At 37.8% G+C, this 23,420-nt stretch overlaps 1 protein-coding gene across 7 annotated transcripts in view; it reads right to left on the bottom strand.

Moving 5' to 3' along the window:
- Positions 1-23,420, bottom strand: part of myo1b (myosin IB) — a 113,267-nt gene that overhangs the window by 4,749 nt on the left and 85,098 nt on the right. For 2 of the 7 annotated variants that reach the window (XM_061926501.1, XM_061926500.2), the window contains 21 exons: positions 22,919-23,066; positions 22,305-22,423; positions 21,858-21,944; positions 21,688-21,753; positions 16,803-16,907; positions 14,626-14,688; positions 13,357-13,557; positions 12,921-13,147; positions 12,620-12,820; positions 11,818-11,911; positions 10,734-10,883; positions 10,547-10,615; positions 9,147-9,233; positions 8,764-8,850; positions 6,129-6,215; positions 5,457-5,543; positions 4,564-4,638; positions 3,287-3,421; positions 761-867; positions 490-622; positions 187-339 (listed from right to left, as the gene is read on the bottom strand). In XM_061926501.1, coding sequence (XP_061782485.1) covers positions 187-339; positions 490-622; positions 761-867; positions 3,287-3,421; positions 4,564-4,638; positions 5,457-5,543; positions 6,129-6,215; positions 8,764-8,850; positions 9,147-9,233; positions 10,547-10,615; positions 10,734-10,883; positions 11,818-11,911; positions 12,620-12,820; positions 12,921-13,147; positions 13,357-13,557; positions 14,626-14,688; positions 16,803-16,907; positions 21,688-21,753; positions 21,858-21,944; positions 22,305-22,423; positions 22,919-23,066 — 2,481 coding nt within the window. The remainder of the gene's footprint in view (positions 1-186; positions 340-489; positions 623-760; positions 868-3,286; positions 3,422-4,563; positions 4,639-5,456; positions 5,544-6,128; positions 6,216-8,763; positions 8,851-9,146; positions 9,234-10,546; positions 10,616-10,733; positions 10,884-11,817; positions 11,912-12,619; positions 12,821-12,920; positions 13,148-13,356; positions 13,558-14,625; positions 14,689-16,802; positions 16,908-21,687; positions 21,754-21,857; positions 21,945-22,304; positions 22,424-22,918; positions 23,067-23,420) is intronic. The other 5 variants (XM_061926503.2, XM_061926502.2, XM_061926505.2 and 2 more) reach the window with 5 other exon arrangements.

The raw sequence follows: 23,420 nt of genomic DNA, 5'->3' as shown, positions 1-23,420 counted from the left end.
CTTATCGGGAACTCTGCTTCACTATACAAACTTTTAGATTTACAAACCATGTTCAAGAACCAAATACGTTTGTAAATCGAGGTACTACTGTATTACAATACTTTTAAGTCATTATTTTAAGTAAGTCCTAATGAGCTCTTACCCACCAAATTTAACGACAGTACTTTTAGTCAAGGCCACCCTCACCTCTTTAAGTCTGAGTGCAAAAAAGCCATCGTTCTGCGTGCTGACTGAAACGCTGGTGAGGTCGGGCAGAGCCACACTAGCCTTCACTTGGCCTGTCTTCTGGTCAGCCAGGACTACGTTCTTCTTTGTCAGCAGGAGGATGCGAGTTGCACCCTGTAGGCGAGACAACGTCTTATGAACATGCTTATGTGCTAGAGCCAGCTTTATGGCGTTGACAGAAAATAAGATTGCTAAAGGATGGAAAATAATTACATCATATATTTTCTTCTTTACTAAAAACTTGAATATTTGAGAATCTCTTACTTTTCCATTGGCCCTGTTGATCTTGTTGACCACATCAGCGAGAAGAACCTTTTCATCGACGGAACTATTGAGTTTCTGATACTTGGGGTTCTTGCTGATCTCCAAGTAGTCTCCTTTGAAGGGCTGGCTCACACTGAGATAAAACACAGTCAAAGAGCAGAGGAGGCTCACTAAATATATAAATAAAGAATACTCCAGATCTAAAGCAGACATAGTGCAGAAATATGACTTGTATATTCAAGATGAACAAATACAGGTGAATTTGATGTACCTGCTTGGGTAAAGAGCCTTTTTGTCCTTGAAAAGTTCACTTGCCTCCAGTTTCTCTTCATACACCGCCTTTTTCTCCTCGGTGAATCGACTCCTGTATTTCTTGCACTGAGCACAAACACCAGCGATGTTCAGAAAAACGCCTGAATCTTGCAACATTTTGTACTCACACTTTTTTTTTTTTTTTTTTTTTTTACAAACAAACCTCTCCATAACCCTTGTGCAACCTTAATATTGATTTTACACACTCACTCTTAAGATCCAAAAGAGATCCTCTGATAAGTGTCAGAAGTCAGAAATATTTTTTTCAGAAATAACGCTTGGAATCTTTTAACTTCAGATCTACTGTTATAAAGTTATTATTTTTTATGTTTAATGGCCTTTTTGTCTAAAATAACTTTTTATAATAAGAAAATGCCATGTAAGCATTATTGAAAAAAAAAAAAAAAAAAGTTGCAGAGGTTGGGTAATCACAGCATTGAATAGGTCAATAATTCATGACAACATTGATTATGATACAGTAGACAAAAATAATTTATACCGTGCCAACTGAACTTAAATGAAAAATAAAGCAGGCAGGACTTTGAGTTTATTGAGTTCACTTAGGTATTTTATAAATATCTGCTACGCTATATTTCACTGCCCAGGATCATTTTCATTGCATGTTATTGGTTAACACATTTACGTTTATCAAAGCTCTGAAAATTACGCTCATGGTTTTCTGGCCCCATTTGGTGGTTAAGGGGTGCAAAAACACCAAAATATTTTCCTATTTTTCAAACAGCAATATTGAGATTCATTCAGTTTTCATAGAAAAGACATAATAATATACCAGGATTACAGTCTGTTAAAAAAATATCAGTTATAATGGGAGTCAATGAGGTCTTAAAGGGGAACTGCACTTTTTTGGGAATTTTGCCTATTAATCATTATGAAAGACATGACAGATGGATTTTCTTTAATGCATTATAAACATTTAATAAACGTAAATAAAAGTCAGCTTACAGCGGAGCCAATGGGAGCTTCACTATTTCGCCCATGAAATCCAATAAATAACCATTGAAAAACCGCCAACGATTCTCCATTGACATTTTGTGGCTTGAATATAATCCAAGTATTAGTGATATTGGTATACGGTAATAAGCGCTAACGCAGACAAACTATTTTTAGCGGCGCCGTGATCACTTCCGTGTGTCCCTATGTTTACATCATCGAAAACATTGATCAACTAATTGATCTTTTTTGTAACCCTGCTAGTGAATGAAGCACACATTTGTAGCTGTTTTCCCATATTTCTACACAATAACTTTCATATGATAACACTAGCGAGCAGTCGAGAATATGAAGTGATTTTTGCTCCAGAACATATTTTGCTTTATTCATTATTGACGTATTTCTTACTACTTTGTTGTTTATTATTTACATGAGGTTTCCATTTTAACTTATCATCTATTATTACACACAAAAATGTGTTTTCTTTTACCTTTTCAATAGACTACTCTATTTGTGTTTGACTTTCCCTTCCAATGTTACCGAATAACATTATTTTAGTTTTACTGAGATTCGAAGATAATCTGTTTTTGTCAAACCATCTTTTTAATTTGTTCATTTCTTCTGTTATTATTTGTATTAGCTTCTGTGTGTTCTCTCCTGAACAAAACGCAGTCATGTCATCTGCAAATAATACTAACTAAGTCCTATGTAACTTTACAAATGTCGATTAAACCCTTTTGGTCCCAGTATTAATAATAATCTGTGTTTACAACAATCACTCATCCTGACTCGTGTACTCAGTCAAAGAGAAGCAACAAACAATGATAGAATATACATTAAATGACAGCTAACTCTAACTATCCAAATCACTATCATTAGCTTACAACAGCCAAAGCTAACGCGGGTGTACGTGTTACGTAGTTGCGTCATTACGTCCCAGAATCCGTAAGAGGGCGAAATATAACGCTTTAAATACTATGGAAACTTAGCGCCCTCTAGGTATCTGTTTAAATGTTGCAAACAGCTCCTTTAATGTGTTCAGTGTTCATACTAACTATAGAAAAATGCAGTGCAATCTCAATAGTCACCATCATGGATACCCTACGAGGCAATCAGAAGGGAATGGAGCAACCCGAAGTGGTGGAAAGTAGTGAATAGAAGGGGCAGCAACAGCAGATACAATTTGCGTTCAGCATTTTCGATAAGCAGCACTTTTAAATTTCGCCCCCTCAGAAACTAAAGCACACTGAGTAGAGTGTACATACATTATTAAAGCATTCTGACGGAAGAATTTGTTTTGAGATACAGCCAAATACTGGGCAGCACTAAAACACTTGAAGCAGCATTTCAGAATCGCTGAAAGCACATACTTCATAGAGTAATTCATGGAACATGTTAAACATTTGTTCACTATTTTTGGATTCATTGTTTTTCTGTTACGGACTGGATAGATACAAGCGGAACACTTCTGATGGTGCTGTAAGGAAACGGAATAAAACATGTAAAAAAATGGGAGCACATTTATGTAACCAACCCTCCATAGATGGAAGATTCTGCGAAGTTCCGTGTGGACTCCATCCAGGAAAATGTACGGTCGGACAGGCCAGTTCTTGTCAATGGGCGACATGGAGGGCAACGTGCTCTTCAGACCCAGGAAGTATTTCTGCATCTAGAGGAGAGAACCAAAAATGTCACATTTAACCCTCTGAAATTGAACATTGTATCGCATTTGGAATCTTAACTTAGAGTAGACAAAGATATGAAGTAAGAGAGAAAAGTAAAATTCCTAATAAATGTTAAATATACACTGTTCTTTATTTTAAGAAGTCAATCTGTGGAATGAATTAAATAAAAACTAAACATACTTACTAAAAGCAATATTTTGAATAAATATATACAGCAGAATTATAAACACCTGTGTGCACATCAACTGCTTACTGGAGGTAAGATTTTTGGTTTGTACTGTTCAAATTATTTAAAGGGGCCATGTTTGTTATTCAAAATCAACTTTCATTACCCATTGATACCTGCGGTTGAGAATTTGGGATCTGCATAACTTCTGAAAATGAAATATCAACCATGGAGACATTGTGGAGACATTTATAAAACAATTTTGCCTTCCTTCATTCTTCCTCTGAACGAGCAGTTTGGAATTTGCTCTGGCCTGTGACGCTTTCTGCATGTATGGTAGAAATTTATTCCAAATGCTTTGCGCAAGTAGTCCGTGCTGTAGTCAATTTTTCGCTATCCTCTTGTTGTGGGGCAGACTGGCTCGTACATGCACATGCATCCTATGCTGTTGCCATTTCTAATACAAAGTAGCGTCTAGTTCTAACAATCTATCAGTAGACTCACTTTGGAAGCGCTAAAAACTAAAACTAAGATGGCGGAGAGTGGAGCCACGTAAATAGGGCGGCCCACAAAATGACGTATCCTGAAGAGATGGTCAGAAAGTGGCTTGAAAATTGTCTGTAAAACAATCTTTGCAAAATGTTGACCAAAGAACCACCATTACATTTTATGCAGAGCACAAGGAAGTGTTTTAAATGAAGAAAAAAAATATAATATGACCCCTTTAAATGAATGGATAAAAAATATGTAAATATAAGGGTAGAAAAAAACACGCTTTAGCCTACAATTTTTCAGTAGTAAAAATGGGTTTTGTTTTGTTTTTTAACATAAATGTACATAACATAGTTTATTAATGAATGTATTTGACCCTAACTAAACAGTCTTAACGCATATGTTAGTACTTTGCCTTTGCATGTTTCTATATTGTAGATTTTAATTGTACATTTGAGACGTACTTACAATTCTCTGGATGGTGAAGTTATAGATCTTTTTTCCTGCATTTGCCCTGAAGAATTTTCTGTACTCTCTGCGCACCTGTTGAAAGGAAATGAAAACGAAAAGACAAGACTGTCATCTACTTCCGGTCTTTAGTTTGACGTAAAACAGTGAACGGATGAGAGAAAATGAAAACAAAACATTTGTTTAGTGACATAACAGCAGCGATGGTTAAAGCCAAGCCGCTGCAATTACTCCAAATAAACGACCCCAAATTGACAGTTAAAAGTGGTTTATGACAAACGACCTTCATGCTGACCTTAATATGGAATGGAACATGTGATGTTAAAAGGTGCAAAGTGGATTGTAAGGGGGAACAATTAGAATGATGGAAGATTAACACTGCAACAATGGCCACACCTATTCCACAATGTCACACACACGGAAAACACACCTAGATGAAGAGAAAGTACAGGTTAAACGCAAAACAAAAGTGTTGCTCTTCAGAGTGAGTTGAAACATGGAAAAATGTTAATGAAAAACAGCAAGCAGAAAAAGACAGCCTCTGCCATGTGAACAAAACATTTGAATTTTAAAAAACTATAGAAATGTGTAGAAATGAGCAGAAGTGCTGAAGGATGCCTTGTCCTGATAGCACCTAGAACTACAAAAACTGCAAAGCAATGCAAAACTTTTTGCTCACATTACGCATGAAACCATTTGGTTATGGTAGGAATGCTTAGCCAATCGGTCGAACTCAGTGAGCAGTGAAGGCTGCACAAGAAATCAATACAGTGAGCTGATTGCTCTTGGCAGAGGCTGGCTTCCTGAATTAGGACACAGACAGCTGAAGGAGAATGGGGGTGGTTAGTAGTTGGTAGACGTGGTGATGGCTGCGCCGTAGGGCTGGTAGGTACCTTGAGTCCCTTCCAGTAGGCCCAAATCACAGCGACAGCATGCCTACGCCTGGCCTCTTCCTTCAGTCTCCTCAGCTCCCTGCGAGCCTGTTCAGGGAACGGACGAGGGCAAATAAGGGGGGAAAATAAAGCAAGAAAAGATCAGCAGAGGAAAAAGGAGACAATTTTGCCTGAGGTGAGCAGACATCAAACAGCAATAGGCAAAACACATTCACACTGCACACAACGCACGCACGCGTAAGCCCTGTGTGGTCGACTTAGCTGCATCACATTTTGTTGTGACACTGCAACTTGAATAGTACTTTTCAGGAACGTCTGCCAAGAAAATTTATTTTAGAGGTGTGTATCAGAGCTGGGAGAGAAAGCTAGGCAGAGAACGTCAGCTCTTCTGTTCCTGTAGAGAAAAACGGCACAGCAATACAATGCAAAAACATGCGTGGTTGACATGCAGTGTCAGCAGGCATCATGCAGTGCTAAGTGGACCAACAGAGACTGGTGTGACCTATATATGTGACATGTCAGTCGATAATGGACATGTTAGTTGACTAATCTAACCAACATTTGTGTGACATGGGTTAAGTAGATGGATATAAAGATGTGTTTTTGGGGATGTTGATGGAGGCGGACAGTCACAGAATCACCACAAGTCAAGCCAAAAGGCTTCCCAAATACCTTGGTGCCCTGCCAGCCAGCCCAAATGACCGACACAGCGTGTTTATTCCTCGCCGCTTCCTTCAGCTGACGCAACTCCCTCCGTGCCTGACAGAAAGTGGTGGTAGTTGTGAAGTACGCTTATTTCAGTTAAATGTAGTTCAATGTCTCATTTAACACCATATTGTGTGACTGTCAGAACTACTGTACATAAAATACACTGAGACAAGGTCTCATATATAAAAACAAAGATATCAATAAATATCTTATTCAGTGTGTATCTTATCAGGAAGGATGGAGACTATGAATTATGATTATTATCATCAGTTCAGATATCCTTTATGCTTTTTATAATGTGCATGTTGATAAGATATACAGGTCACAGCACCTGTGATTGTATAACAAACAGGAGCACCTATAGAAATAGATATATTATTACTATAATGGAACCCATTTAAGTCGACAACCCACCAATTGGCTGACTCACTTTGACATAGGTGGTTACAACATCATCTCTTGTCAACATAACCGAAAACATTTACATTTACATGAGCATTTTGACAGACATAATGTGTGAGAATAATTTGTCCACCTATGACAGTTGGTTGACATGGTTTTCCTCCATTTGTGCAGAATATATAAGTGTGAATTTTGTTGGTAGTGGGAAGGAGGTTAAAATAATGGATGGGATGTCTAGCATGAAACAAAAAAGGACCTGGCCAGCAAGAGAGCTAACTAATCCTCGCCTCCATGGCTGCAAATAAAGTATATTTTTTACAAGTGTTATTATCAGTGGAAGACGAGGAATGCAGTAGCGAAACATGCTACACAACACACTGTAGGAGGATGCAATAAGCCATGTTAATGCTAATGCTAAAGCTCTTGAATGTGAAGAACAAGTTCACATTCGGGTACTAATAAAGTAACCTAACCGATCCTAAGTAAACAAAGATAGGTAGATTGATAAAAATATTGACAGTAACGGTACCAAGTATAGTTTCAGTATATAGTCGATACTACAGTGATAAGATTAATAATTTTTATTATCACAAAATAGATTTTTTGTTATTGTTTAACTCTAAAATACGTCCCTGGACACAGGAGGGCAAAAACCAAGTTATTTAAATCAGAGCCAAAGTAGATTTTGCTTATTTTCAGTTCATTTTGACCATCAAATTTTGGTCAAAATATTGTATGTAATAAAAAGGAAATATTTACCGGTACTTGATATTGTTACACTGTCATCCTGTATTTTGTATGATTATAGTTGTGATCTAAAATTGAATTATTCGATCATCTTGATCATTTTAAGTATCAATATTGGTATGGCCAATTCTTACCCCTGTAACTACTTGGTTTTGGATCAATATCCAAATTTGTAGTATTGCCCAATACTAATGAAAAGTGCTAAGTACATTTTAACAAAAGGTATAGATCAGTGGTTCTCAAACTTTTTTCACCAAGTACTCCCTCAGAAAACACTTTGCTATCCAAGTACTACCGTAATAACCAACATTAAAATACAGTAGCATAGTAGACCTAAGTATTCATTAAAAACAAGGCAATGGTTTTATTTAACAATTAGATTTAATATTTTTGGCTACTGTGATATTACACAAAGTTTGAACAGTCACACTGTGTTTGAATATTTAATTAAGTGATTATTTGGCGCACCACTAGATGGAGCCTGCGTACCACTAGTGTTACATGTACCACAGTTTAGTAACTTGTGTAGTTGGAACCATGTTACATCAGAAAATAATTAGCTTTCAACAGTAAAATAATAATAGTTTTGAAAAACTAGTACAACCGAAAAATAATATAAACAATATGTTACCGCATATGTCAGCAGCTAAATTAGGAGCCTCTGTAACCCACTTTGAAATGCTTCTCAATCAATTATAAACTAAATTGTATATGATGCATTAAATGTACTGTATTGTTCTCGAAGGAGGTTGCAATATACATCGCAACATAGATTTTATAAATACATCGCAATATATAATTTTTTTATTTTTTTATTTTTTACATCGCCAATCCCTTCCGCTTTGATTAGAAATAAAACCTTTTTAACTCTCTGCATATCCCTAAGGAACTTTGCCTTTCTATTCCCGTATTTTTACCCGTAAAGTAAAGCCTTCAAAATAAAAACACGCAAGTAGAAAAACACTGTCAAGTCTTGCTGCTGGTAGTCAAATATTCCTTATTTTCCCGAAAGATTCCCTTATTTTTAAATACAAAAGTTGACAGACACGGTCTGAAATGTTATGTCGACAAAAGCAATCGACCATGTATGTCGACGTCAGCTTAAGCGGGCACTTTTTAGTTATAACAGAAACACGGTGCTCCAGGTCTTGATGAGTTTGATTTATACACATTGTCGGGTTCCACTGTATCATAAAGCTCCAAATAAAGAAAGGGTGGTTTATTGGGAGGTGAAAGACACTATTTTGGTTTCAAACATTTGTAGTAGTATAATTTTTATACAATACAACACAGGAAACACTTGTACAACACGACTATGGTCGGTAGGTAACAGGAAAACTTGATTGACACCTATTAGGCAGTTTTTTTGTGGAATATGACGGCATGGGATATGGTTGAGAGGGATGACAAGACAGCTGGGACAGCAACACACTACATGTGGGTGAAATACCTTGGTTCCCTGCCAGTATGCCCAAATTACTGTCACAGCATGTTTATTCAGCACTTCTTGTTTTAGACGTCTGAGCTCCATCCGAGCCTGAAGGGACGTGGTGGGTGTTGGGTAAGGAAGAAAGTTGTGAGGAAGAAGAGATTCAAGGAAAAAGAAATAACGAGAAGGTGACGCAGCAGTCATATGATGAGCAGGAGGGGCAGCTTCAAAGGCAGAGCAGTAAAAACAGTTTCGAAGGGAATTCAGTTTTTTTGTTTAGGTTTTTGTTTACTGCTGAGGAACATTAACAGAAGCATTGCACAGAACAAGGAGAACGAGGGGCTTTTGCACAAATAATCTGCTGATATATAACATGTGACTTTTGTAGTTGAATAAATCAGTACCTGAGTACCATGCCAGTAAGCCGCAATGGTGGTTACGGCCTCCTTGCACCTCTTCTGATGTTTCAGCTCTCTCAGTAGTTTGCGAGCCTAAGAGAAATAAGTAGAAGGATAATTGAATATACTGACATCATTTATGCAATAATTATTATTATTATGCAATACTTCTGTCTAGGTCTGCACTATTAATCGACATTGAGGTTTTAATTAGTGCGGTACTGGGATATACTGCAATATTTGTTTTTCTCCGCCGTCTGAGTGACAGACATGTTCGGCAATGAGAATTGTTGAGCATCAAGTTCTTAGCTTTCTGGCCGATCAAAAGTGTGTCTTTCTCTTCAAACAGGGATAAAGACATTTTACTCTGTGCATCGCTCTCAGCACCTGAGCACGTTTATCTAACAGTAGATTTAACTGAACTCAATCACGCACACCAACGAAAGAAGCATGGACAGAGAGCCTCGCCTTTTGCGACTTGCTCATAAGAAGTAACCGCAAAGTAACACAAAATAGGAGGAACAAATATGATTACAAAGCCAAAATATAATTACAGAGCCAAATGTCCCTTTGTGGGAATATTTCAGCTTCAAACAGAGTGGGCAACGGAAGAACGAGCGGGAATGCCATAATGGCAAAAAAAAAAAAAGGACAGTTAATTTTGTTTGTTTATTTATTTACCATAATCAGAATCACCTTTATTGGCCAAGTATATAAAACAAGGAAGTTTACTTGGTACTGTGCTCTTAGTTATTTACCTTCTAATTACAGTACAATGGTAAACGATTCTGCAGTAATGAGAAACAAGCGTATATCCATTTAATTGTTACTTGCATTAGTGTTATATTACATTATGATCACTGTATAGTTTTTATCGGTTATTACTTCAGTTTAAGAGCATGATGTAGACAAAAGCTCTGAGTCTCATTAAAGCTAAATATTTTTGGAAGTAGAATATTGCGTATTGTAATGTGTGGCGCCTTGAGACAAGAATGTGTAGATTGACAGTCAGTCTAAAAGTAACATGTCTTCCTTCACTTGTTATTTTTGCAGTGTTAAGTATATATAGGTTGATTGGCAACACTAAATTGGCCCTAGTGTGTGAATGTGAGTGTGAATGTTGTCTGTCTATCTGTGTTGGCCCTGCGATGAGGTGGCGACTTGTCCAGGGTGTACCCCGCTTTCCGCCCGATTGTAGCTGAGATAGGCTCCAGCGCCCCCCGCGACCCCGAAGGGAATAAGCGGTAGAAAATGGATGGATGGAAGTATTTAAATGTATAAGATATACAAATCTAAATCACAATTATGGAGAGAGAAATCACAATTAGGTTTTTTCTTAAATTAATGCAGCACTATTTCTGTCTCTGGTTTATTCTGGATAAAAATGACAACACAGCAAACCACACCTGCCATCCTCTGGTGTAAGACTGCACTACAGTGGTGGCGCGCTTGATCTTCTGGTATTTCTTTTCTTGCTGTGAGGTAAAAACCAAAACAAAAACGTGTAAATAATTCAAATGGGCAACACTTGACTCAGGGTTCTATGTTGCAAATGCCTACGCTGCTGGAGTGAGATGACTAAATTATCCTTACCGCATAGCGACGGTACCATGCTGCCACCACAATCTGACTCTTTTTCAGCAATAGGAAGTGAGTGCGGCATTTCCAGCCACGGTAGATTTTCTGAATGAGCGTGGCCAGATCTTGCAGGCACTGCCTTCTCCTTTCCTCTAAGAAGAAGAGCTGCAAGGAAGAGGAGGCGAGAATGGATTATATTACAATAAAAAGGAGCAGCACATCCTCAAATACATAAAAGAAAGGGTATTGACATTTATATCCTGTTTTGGAAAGGGCAATGTCGTTTACTATCTTCAGTACCCTGATGATGAAAGCGACGTTTATCTCTGAGCAAATATTGATTCAGTGATATCAGGAACAAAGTCCAAGCACCACCCTGAACAGGGAATACAATGCCCTTATATTTCTCGAATCGCAGCAATAAAAGAAATATAACATTGACGTATCTTCATCTGCAATATAAAACATATTGTCTTAAAATGAGCAAACATTTTGTTCAGCAGCAGCTAGATCTACATCTTTATTTTGCTATATTCAAGCAAAGCTAAATAAGTATCCAACAATACTATGTGTAGGTTATGCTTTCAGAACAAGAAAACTGGCACAGTAACTGTTTTTCCCAAAACCTTTTGGGTGGCAGCATAGATCACGAGGAAGCAATTTGAATTCCGTGAAATTAAGAATGCAAAATATACACCCGTATAAAAGCCTGATATATTCCAACAAATTTAGTAATATTGCAGATATGCAAAGGAGACAGAATGTTTTAAATATACAATGCAAGTGAAAACATTTATTTTTCTTATTATTTTGGGGGGGGGAGCAAAGTCAGTAATCGTTGCATGTTTAAGCAGTTAAAGAGCTGACTAAAGATGCTCATTTCCCATGGAAGATGGGATGCCTAAGTGGAACCATGTGTTTGGTGGTGGGCCTAAAGCGTTAAGTAGGGGCTCGGAATACAGCCACCTTCACAAACACTATAAATATTATGTGAAAACAACCTTTGACATTCTATTGCAGATGGCAAAAGAGTAAAAGGGGGAAAAAGGAAAAACAAAGCTGAGGTACTTTATACTTGTGTTGCATAGCTGATTTTTACCGTTCTAGGATTCCTGATGAAGATTTTAGAGCGGCCATAGGAGAACTCCTCAGCAGGAACCTGAAGATCTGCCATAAGCATCTCCACACCTTCCCTGCAGGAAAAGAAGGTTTAAAAGATACTTTAAAAAGTATCAAGAATCACAGCTATTTAGAAGTTCTGAAAATAGGAATGGGTAAATTCGAGTAGAACATAAACTAACATTAACAGAATAAAGTTTAGTACCGAGCAATAACCGTACATAAGATAGGAATCACATTAAATAATCCCACATGCGGTGCAGAACGAGACCATTTAATTTCTGACTAAATACAGTATGTTCCATTAGTGCTTATGTGAGGACACCTAGTGAAGTGCTACCATATGTAGTATGTGCATAGTATATACGAGACAGCTGTTAAGGGACATTATCGTAAAGGTCAACCAACATTCTCCATAAAGAGTAAATACAATAATTGGAGATTTAAAAGGGTATTTACTAATGCAATACTGCCTAATGAGCTAGGTGTTTTTTTTGTTCCTAATTATTTGCAGAAAATATTCTGCACTATTATCCAATAATAACCACATTCTCACAGCTGCACACAATATCACCTGGGAGTTGTCCACTCCAACAGGAGCCCATTAACATGGGTCACACAGTTTTTCCACCGGGAGTAGCTGCAGGCTTAGTGATTCACTTAAAGGCCACTGCTGCACATTTTCAGTGAAAGCCTCAGAGGACTTTTGGCAAAGGTCCAGTAACATGCCCCGCTGCGTGACCCCCTGATAACAGTTGCTTGTGAATTAGCATGACCATTACCTAGCAGGCCCTCTCCAATGCGGCCATGTTCGTTTGCAGAGCATTTTGTAGCGCTCCAGGCAGGGCTCATATGCCTGGCGGAAGGCATACCCTGCTCTTCTCACGCGGACATTCTCCATCAGGCCCAAGTACCGCACTTGATGGCAAACCAGCGACTCGGTAAAGATGTGGGGAGCTTTCTTGTCATTTGGCTTGATGCATCTGGCAAAGAGTACATTTTGTGCATTGTCACTTCAAGTCTTGTTTTAGGAAAAGCTCGCACAGACACGCACACACACACAAACACACACGCACACGCTACCGGATGTAGTTGGGGTTCTTGGTCTGCAGATTCCTCATTAGAGTGCCCACTGACGCTTTGAACTGGAAGCCAGCGGTTGGCGGCCTCTTAAGGTTGACTTTGGCTGGGTTTCCCTCAGGGAACAGATGTTTGATCAGACTGTGATTGGCTTTATACATGGCTTGGGACAAGTCCCGATATAGTAGGTCATTGTTCTTGTCCACAAAGCCTTCAACACGGTACAGCACCTTGACACAAAAAAGGCAATTAAATTTTGAATCAAATCAAATACTTATTACATTAAAAATATGTATATTAATATTTAATATGATCCACTTGATATTAAATATATACTATTTTAATAAACTCTATCAATTATTTACCAAATAAATGTGAGATACATTCTTGCTACGTTAACAGCGTTTAAAAAAGTCAAATGAAAAACTGCTTGGGTTACCTTCCCGGCATAGTGCTGGATGCGGAAGCAGCTGTGAGGCAAGCTGTGGTCAGTAAGGAACTTTGAATTCTTGCTGAGACGACTCTCAAAGTGCTGGTGTTGAGCACAGATTGTGTTCAGTTTGTCAAGGAAGGTCTCGTCTGTGACCGTTCCCGGACGCAAACACTCCTCGTCTAACATTGCCAAAATGCCATTTTGGTGCTGGTGTTGGAAAGTGTGAAGACAGAAAAGGCATTAGAAGTACACAGTGTCCAGTAAAGGTGGGAATCTTTGGGCACCTCACAATTTGATTACGATTCAGGAGCTACGATTAGATTAGGAAAGACAAATATTGATGCATTTTTATTTTTTGTATGTTGATGCAGTTTTACTTTTCTTCCGTTTTCACTAATTAAGCGTTAAAAAACATTGCATTTCTAATAAAAAAACAAATTAATTACTACATTTAATGAAAATGTGTGAAAAACTGGAACATAAATCCCTTAAAATAAAGGAGCTGATTGAATCTATTGGTGAGGTGGCTGACTGCAGTCAGCCAAATTTTAGAAGTGTATGCATTACATTATTTATAATGAATAAATCATTTATCGATTATAGACATTTACCAATTGATTTTATAATCGTCCATATCCGAAATGCGATGCATAATAATACATTTATTTTGTAAGGCGCCTTTCAAGGCACTCATGGTCGCCGTACATCTCATAAAAATATTAAAATATCTCAAATCTGATTAGTTCCCCCACCTATAATGTCAATCTCCAAAACTTGTTTGCATTTATGAAAAGTGCTACAAAAAAAAGTCTACAAGATCAATGTAGTGCAACATTTTCTATTAAAGGCTATTTTCTAGGGGTGTGAATCTTTCGGCACCTAACGATTCGCTCTAATTCCGATTCCTGGAGTGTTCAGAATCGATTCTTGATTCAACACAATTCTCAATTTAAACCAATTCTTGCAATGTATTATTTGGTAAAATAATTATGATGAAACGTTTTTCAAAACAGGTTTTATGTTAGAAAATCTCCTTCTGGTTGCATGGAGAAAGCCTAAAAACGTCTTTTTGAAACTGTATTCTTATAAAAATTGTTTTTTGGTAGTTATTTTTTTATTTATTTAAACGATTTTTGCAAATGATGAATGTATTTAGAATCGGGTTGAATAAGAATCGCGATTCGGATGTGAATCAATGTTTTAGTACACCCCTACTTTTTTCCATTACACTACCAAGTTAGATGTAAGTTTCTCACCAGTGTGAATCCGACTTACGTTCTCAATGAGGTCACAGATAATGGCATTGTTGAAATACTCAATGTTGGTCCACTCAATGTCCTGCAACAAAAGGAAATCAGGTCAACCTTACAATGGTCTTATGTTAAAGAACAAAAGTGATGTTTTGATGACTGCTTTAACAGAAAAGGAAATTGGTCCGCAGACAGCCCAGCACAATCAACAGATTTTTTCAAACTCTCTATCAATATGCCCAATTTTCATTACATCTGGACAGTTTCACCCAGCTAATACAAATGAATGTCATTATGGAAAACTGCATTGTCACACATTACATATTCTCATCCTTCCACCCTCTCAAAGCTGGCTATAAAAAAATATGGATAAAAATACTTTGTGGAACCTTAAATCATTGCGAGGAATGGGCTGGGAACATTGCTTCAGTTAATGTAAGCAATGTGACAGATTTTAGAAGGAGTGGGTGCTAAGAAGGGGTGGCCTAAATTAAAGAGGTATCAGCACTCATTCTGATTCGTGTGCCTCCCTGCTGTCAACAGGACTGTGGTATTTTCCCATGCTGCACACTGGACAGTGGCCAAATCAGTGATGGTGGTTGTGTTGGAGGGAAGGAGTTTAGGGGTCACCATTCATACACACAGAGCTTTGAAAACAAACAGAACTTGAAGGTCTACAACAGGGAGCGTTTACTCTTGTCGAATTAAGGGATCACCTCTTTTTCATACGCTCCACTGAAGGAGACTGAGTGCGAGGGATTGTGTTTATAATCTAGAAGCAGGTTTAAACTAGGATTTGAATGCAGATACAAATAGCACTTGGTTAAACAGATGCTAAAGGGCCTTTCCAACCTGAAGGGAATAATAAAGCAGAATTCTCCACAAGAAATAGAGGTTTACTGGGTGGAGGGGGCAATGGTTTGACTCAAGGGGGGAATGGTATTTATTTTTTATTTTTTTCATAAAGAAATACAATCATGTGTGCTTACGGACTGTATCACTGCAGACTGTACTGATCTATATAGATATATAATGTATATAATGTGTTTTTTTATGTTGATTTAATAAAAACGTTTTTAAAAAACATGTAATTTCTTGTGCGGCCCGGTACCAATCGGTCCACGGACCGGTGGTTGGGAACCACTGAAAAGAGAGTATAATTTGAACTAATATCTGTCAGTACACTTGCTACGGAAGCGCTAAAAACTCCCCCATAAAATGGCGGAGAGAAGACACTGTCAAAGTGGAGCCATGTAAATAAGACCGCCAAAACGGGGCCCATCCTGAAGAGACGGTCAGAAAGTGGCTTAAAAACTTTCTGTAAAACAATCTATGCAACATTTTGACCAAGGAACTACCATTTCATGTTATGTAGACCACAACAAAGTGTTTTAAATGTAGGAAAAAAATCCAAATATGACTCCTTTAACAGAGCTCTCGCATGTTGCATGAAGCCAGCTTAAAAATGAAATCTTTAAAAAAGTGATAACCTGCAGGGTCAGAAGTCCAATTCGGATTTTTTTTTTGTCAAATCAGATATTTTGACTGTTCACATTAAAAAAAATAAATGCATTTTCGAATATGAATGCAATCTGACCCACATGCGGACATGACGTCACACGCAGTGCAGTGTTTACAGAAGTAAACATGGTTTCAACTCTAGTCAGTCTCAGTCATTTCAAGGATTTTGTGCAATCAAAGTCAACATTATCTGTACTGAAATATTGCACGCAGAAGATTAAGAGGGAAGAGGACAAGTACTTTGGCTCTCGCAGTTTTATGGGATATTTTGCTTCAATGTCTGCTTGAAGAGTGTGTCTGTGGGCAAGCAATCAGAGAGAGGAGTGGTGGAACTTTCATGTGAATTTCTCAAACATTTCATTTGCACCAGTTTTCTGCTCCGGTGTCAAATATTTATTTTGTAACCGTCTAATCTGGAGAATAATTACGACACTTATTGTTTTTTGATGATGTATTGGTCGGATGAATGCGACCCTGAGTGCGGGAGCGTTTACATTGAGTACGCATCACATACATATCCGATTTATTTCCACACACGAAAAAGGCCTGGGTCGGATATGAAAAAATCAGCATTGCACTGTTCACAGACATGAAAAAAATTAGATGGATGTTGCATATGGGCAAAAAAAATGAAATTGACATGCAGTGTGAAGAAGGCCTTATGTATATGTACAAACTTGCCTCTCTGATGTACTCCTCCTGCTCCTCACGCAAGGTCAGCTCGATGAAGATCTGCTGCAGCTTCTCGTTGCAATAGTTGATGATAAACTGCTCAAAGCTGTTGTCCTACAGGAGCAGAAACACAAAAGGTTGTATTTTCTCAGCCTAAAAAATCCAAATGTGCTTGGTGCCCTGTCTTTCTAAGAAAAGGGGGGGTTGTATCGACTTTTGTTTTAAAACGGGAACCTAAAATGTTAACGTATTGTATATGACTTTATAGCTCAGCTAGTTCATTTTCACTTGGTTTGTCAAAAGCCACAACAAAGTTAAATAATACAGTGCATGTTTAATTTTGTAGTATTCATTAACAGCTAAAGTAAACTTTTAAGGTTCATTACACATTTCAACTTTTTATCCAATCATACTTCCCTAAGGACAACTCCCAATGTCAACTGAGCTTGTGCAATAGCTCAATGAAAAGAGCCAGTTTTCTTCATGCCGGTATTCTCAAAAATATTGTTGGTACTATTCTTTATTAATACGAGGAAAGACGACTAAGCAAATGTCAAATTACATTTAGTTTAAAGTCAAAAACACTGCTCAGGCAAATTCTAAATGTTGTATAATAGTAAAAGTTTATTAAAATTACATGTCCCTTTTGTATTTTGTTTTTACAATTAGAAAAGTAGACTACATATATTAATCTCGTTGTGTAAACAGATGGGCCCTTACGGTGAATCCCTATTAGAAAGGGTTCTTGGAACCTGTCCTTTATGGTCATTAAACATTTACAAGCGATTCCAATTGTTGTCAATTATGACCCATTGAGGGGTGAGTCATGCTTTCTGGCAGATGGCCTAATCGTACTGCAGGGTGTTGGGTAAGAAATTACTTGCTATGACAATAAAGTGGTTAGGAGCATGTTCAGCGTTAAAGCTCGCTGAGTGAAGGACACAGCAAGGTTTCTCAATGACAAGGCAATGGGACACATTGGTTTCTCATTTAAAGACCCATTTCCCTTTGCAGAGAAACCACAGTCACCTTCACCCTAAAAGTTTACACACACACACACACACACTCAAAAGCAAAGCACGGCAAGTGGCAGCAGACACAAAGCTGAAAAAGGATTTGTGTAAATAAATGAGTGGCGCCCCCTGTGGGTTTTGACCTGCTACCAGACATGTACAGTAATACATATTTTATCAATCATTTGATAAATGGACAATGAATTATAAGCGATTAGCTACCAAGTCACAAAGTCTCAAGTCCTGCGTCTTGCAAAGACATTTTGCTTAATGCTTGATTGTTTTTCAATCTTTTTTCAAATCTAATTTTACAGAAGCACTTTTCAGTCCCTCAAAGATTGGTTACTGACTCATGGAGTTTAATAACAGCACCACATGTGGTGTATTTGTCAGGGGGGAAAATAGAGCATGTAATACAGTGGAACATGTTGAGACAAATGTTCACACTTTTGTGTGCAGCAGATCAGGACTAGAAGAGGTATACCAAGGGGTGTCATAACATTTTTACATGGCTGTCTACGTATATTACACATATCTGGCTCAACAAAGCAGGCGTTTGATAAATAGCCAATTATTGTTGGTTTGGTTTAAAAGAGTTGCGTCCCTGATATTTTGGTTATTCATTTTGCAATAGTCTGCTGAAAATTATGGAAAGTGCCACTCTATATAGCAACTGGCATTGTGGTCAAAAATGGATTTGCCACAAAACACATTTAGCAATTCAACACTATACTGCCATATGGCTGCTATTGTAGATAGTGCACTCCCAATTTGTCACGTTTCATGTGTCAAGTAAACCACGACAAATGAGGCCATATGAATCCCATTCCTACTGTAAGCTGCGTCTTATTATTTGCTGAATTGTTACAAATAGGTAAAACAACAAAATAAGTGTTTTTTTTGTTTAGTGATGCATGACTACAGAGAAAACTCAGCAATTCAATTAAGAGTACACAACAATGTGTGATCTCAAACAGCAGGCAAGTAGAAAAAATGTGTACTTCTAAAAAAAACTTTGGCACAAAGCACAGCCCTGTTGTATATTCAACACGTAAACAATTTTTGACAGGCAGTGGAAACATGATACAACTTTCTTGTATGCCGTTTGTTTACTACGTGCCAGCAGAGTGGATTTTCATGATTCAACATTTTTTTTTTTTAAGTATTTCTTCAGCAATGTGGCTGTTGCTGCACACCAGGAGCCCATGAATTATCATTGTAGTGAAGAGGACCTGAATTAAGTTGATCACAGCATGCACAATGGCACAGCAAACAGCAGGCTGGTGCAGGTGTTACTTACTGCTTTCTGGTGACCAAGACACAAGATGACAGTGAGAGGGAGAGGAATGAATGGCGTGAGAGTGAGTGGAGTGAATGAGAATAAAAACAGTATGACAGTATAAAAAAGACATGAACGCATGGGGGGTTGGGGCCATTCGTGCAACTCTGCAAGAAATACTTGTTCCGCCATTTATTCTGGTCAGAGCACTCAGCAGCTCTCACACTCTTATATGTGCATACTCATTTGCATGCAGTCACACAGTAAATTAATCAGCATGAAAAGACGCATGGAAATCAAAGACAATGTACAGTAAGACGCACAGGATGCTTTCGGTTCCCATTTTGGGGGGGATTTGGACCAGTGTTATTTTTTTCTTTTATTTGTGTACTGTTCTAATCCGGGACATGTTTTTCAGGGTTTCCCCTAGAGCAGTGGTTCTTAACCTGGGTTCGATGGAACCCTAGGGGTTCGGTGAGTCGGGCTCAGGGGTTCGGCCGAGGTCAAGACACACCCGACTCATCGTGTAAATAAAAACTTTTCCCTATCGGCGTATTACATATACGGCAACAGCAGAAGTCACACTGATTTGCAGGTGTGTAATTTGTTGTGAGTTTATGCACTGTGTTGGTTTTGTTGTTTGAGGTGATGTTCATACACGGTTCATTTTGTGCACCAGTAAAAAAAACATGGTAACACTTTAGTATGGGGAACATATTCACCATTAATTAGTTGCTTATTAACATGCAAATTAGTAACATATTGGCTCTTAACTAGTCATTATTAAGTACTGATTAATGCCTTATTCTGCATGGCCTTATTATAACCCTAACCCTCTAACCCTAACCCTTTTTTTGATTGATTGATTGAAACTTTTATTAGTAGATTGCACAGTATAGTGCAATCTACTAATTGACCACTAAATGGTAACACCCGAATATGTCTTTCAACTTGTTTAAGTCGGGGTCCCTAACCAAATAACTCTAAATTAAGTCTTTGTTACTTAAAATATGTTCGCCTAGTGTCCAAAAAACTCTAAATTAAGTCTTTGTGACTTAGAATATGTTCCCCATACTAAAGTGTTACCAAAAACATATAACTTTGTCTTGAATTTGAAAAAAAACAATATTTTATTTTTCACTAAAGAAGGGTTCGGTGAATGCGCATATGAAACTGGTGGGGTTCGGTACCTCCAACAAGGTTAAGAACCACTGCCCTCGAGTGCCAAGATACCTGCGGTTGTGGGGACGTGGCTAGAGGCGTGGTCAATAAGACATCCAATAATTTGCTATAATGCATATATTTTCTTTAAAAAGGCAAACACATGTATACATACATTTAAAACAAATCTGTTACTATTAATTAGTATTAACATTTATTTTTCTTACATATTACGTTCTGCTTTATTTTTCAATTGTTGGTGCTTATCGTACAACGTACTTTGTTGAGAACTTTTTTTCTAGAGACTTCCCCAATTCTTTAAGTGACGTTTTCCTTTTCTCTCCTAAAAAGCCACCACACATTTTGTAGATTGCTGTCTGTGGGTATTTCTTGGCTATACTGTATTTAAGTATGTCCACATTGCAGACATGCTACCTCTGTTTCAGACAATTCTGTGCGTATTGCTTACGTCATCACAACATTTGGTTTCGGCAACGCTATTTCGGTGATAGTATTTTTTTGGCGGTCAAATTTTCGGTGCATCATTAGTCAATAGTGCGCGAATAATAAACTATATATATCCATTCATACTGCAACAACCTGCTAGTGTTAATGTGTATGTTCGTGTGTTATGCTGTTCATTGTTCCCATCATTTTGAACACACCGTGTTGGATAAGAATAAGCAAGTGTTATTGTGTGTCTGGGTCGCATAGGCGGACATGTGTGCACAAAAAGGGATTATGTGTTGGAATTGGGCCAGTTGTCAGCATAAGATTGGCAATAAAAGCTAAAAAGAGCAACAGACTTTGTGTCTCTTCTTCTGGACAATACAATTAATTTATTATATACTTTTTTTTAAACGTTTAAGGTGTGGCGGCTAATATTTTGCCATAGCAGGCCGCCACAATCATTTATTTACATTAAGGGGAAACCCTAATTTTGTCTTTAAAATGTGTTGCAGGCCGATAAAAAACAAGTTGCAAATTGCCCCAGGCCCACACTTTGGACACCCCTGAGGTAGACCATTATTTTTTTTATCTTATTTCTGTATTTAGCACACTTTCCATCTTTCAATGTTTGTGCAATACCTAGGATTTTCAAGTGTTTCCATTGTATATAAGAAAAGTGTACTGTATATTGATCAGGTTCAGTTCATTTGTTTGAGATGCAGATGTCAGGGTTGAAATTAATGTGCAACCAAAGAGGAATTTAGTCCCGAGAGCAGTGAAGCTGAACTAATCTAATATGAATATGCTTTTATCAGAGCACAGTTGTTGATAAGCTCCTTCCCAGGTATACCATTGCACGCACATAACATCCTGGGGCAAAATCCTTTTAAAGCTGATAAAATGAAAGGAAGGCCAGATTCTATCCTAGTGAAAGACAGACAGGAAGATAGAACAACAGAGAGACACCGACAGAAAAACATTTGTGTCTTACGTCAAATATCTCGAAGCCATAGATGTCCAGCACACCCATGACCTTGTGGCGGGTTTTAGCTTGTGCCTGCAAGCAGAAAATGTGGCCAATAAATAATTTAGAAGGCAAGTACTGTAGTACCAGCACTATCAGTCAAAAAAAATTCCACAAAACAAATGGGTACTTTTTACCTTTATGCTTTCATTGATCCGAGTAACAATCCAGCTAAACAGACGACTGTAGAGGTTTTTGGCAAGGGCATCACGGGCGTAATAGGCCTGCAAAAAAACAAAACCCACTTAACCAAACTGAATAAATTTGATGTGAATACAAATAAGGAAGACAACCACAAACATTACCTGAGGTCAGGTTTTAATTACAAACATAGTACTTCTTGTTTTACTACAACTGTTTTAGATACTCCGCAATGGGTACACACTTGAGAACAGCTTACGTGCACCCACCAACCTCCAATATATGACCCTCATAAATTTCCAAGAGGAATACAAGTCATCTTTAAATGAAAGGTTGTCATGCAACATTGACATGAATGAGAGGTGACATGCGTCTGTGCACACACAAGTGAAAAATGGCTTCCATTAACTATTACTAATTACATGTATACCCTGCACTCTGACCTGGGCCACATTCAAGGTAGTGGACACTTTCTCCAATTTTGCCTCAACGGTGCGATAGCTGAATGCCCTTTCCAGCACAGACTGTTCGATCCCCAGCAGCTCACACATCTCTTTTAGATCTGCACATCAGACAAAATGGAACACATGGTCAAAGCATTAAACAGCTCGCCAGCCGCTGCTAGCCATCAGGAGAAAGGAGGCAAGTAATGACAGAAAAGTCAACATTGTTTTCTTTAAGTTTGCTCCCAGGCAAGAATTTGGTAGCGGTTAAAACATTCAGCTTATCACTGATTGTACTCTCTGATATGTTTGTGCTGAGACATTTTTGCAGATATGGATCACCACCTGTAAAGGACTTTATAACTGTACAATAGAAGATAGCTTTTGCCCCAGGCTCAAATATGTAACAAGACTTTGTAAGTAATGAGTGTGTAAACACACAAAGGAAATATTGCAAAAAAATTATATTGTACATTTTTATATTAAACAATTAAATTAAGTCAATGGGTGATAGTGGTCTAACATCAGGTCAACAAGTTTAAGTGTACAAATGCATAGGTGTGATAAAAACACCAAACTTGCAGTGAACAACTTATCTTTGTTTCATTCCTTACCGTTTTTATCTTTGACACGGCTTTCATCTGTGCCGTTACAGCGTGACTCTGGCTTGAACTCGATGTTGCCCAGTTTCAGGACAGCTGCAACCAGCTCGAGTACCGACTGTACCTCATCCTCCATAAAGCCCACAATTTGCATTGCATTCTGGGAAAAATACAATCAGGTATTGTCAGATTGCCTGGCACTGATGAATTTGAAAATAAAAGACAGTGAATGATACTACAGTGGGGGAACTACTTATACAATTAGCAAGGGAACAAAAGTGTTTTTCAAAAACATGAAAAGTCCATACTTCATGGTAGGCTTATTTTAATCCACAGGGACAGAATGCAGGTGAAATTCAAAACATTTGAGTATCGTGCAAAAGTTAATTCATGTCAGCAATTCAACTTAAAATGTTAAATAAATACAGCATGTGATATAAACTCATGGCATATAAAGTGTGATATGACAAGCCTTTATTTGTAATAATTTTGATAATGACTTACAGTTTTTGAA

This window comes from Nerophis lumbriciformis, linkage group LG31 (genome assembly GCF_033978685.3).
Source record: "Nerophis lumbriciformis linkage group LG31, RoL_Nlum_v2.1, whole genome shotgun sequence".
Classification (NCBI taxonomy): Eukaryota; Metazoa; Chordata; class Actinopteri; order Syngnathiformes; family Syngnathidae; genus Nerophis; species Nerophis lumbriciformis.
The sequence above is the reverse complement of the archived record's forward strand: the minus strand, read 5'-3'. Positions and strand labels throughout refer to the sequence as shown.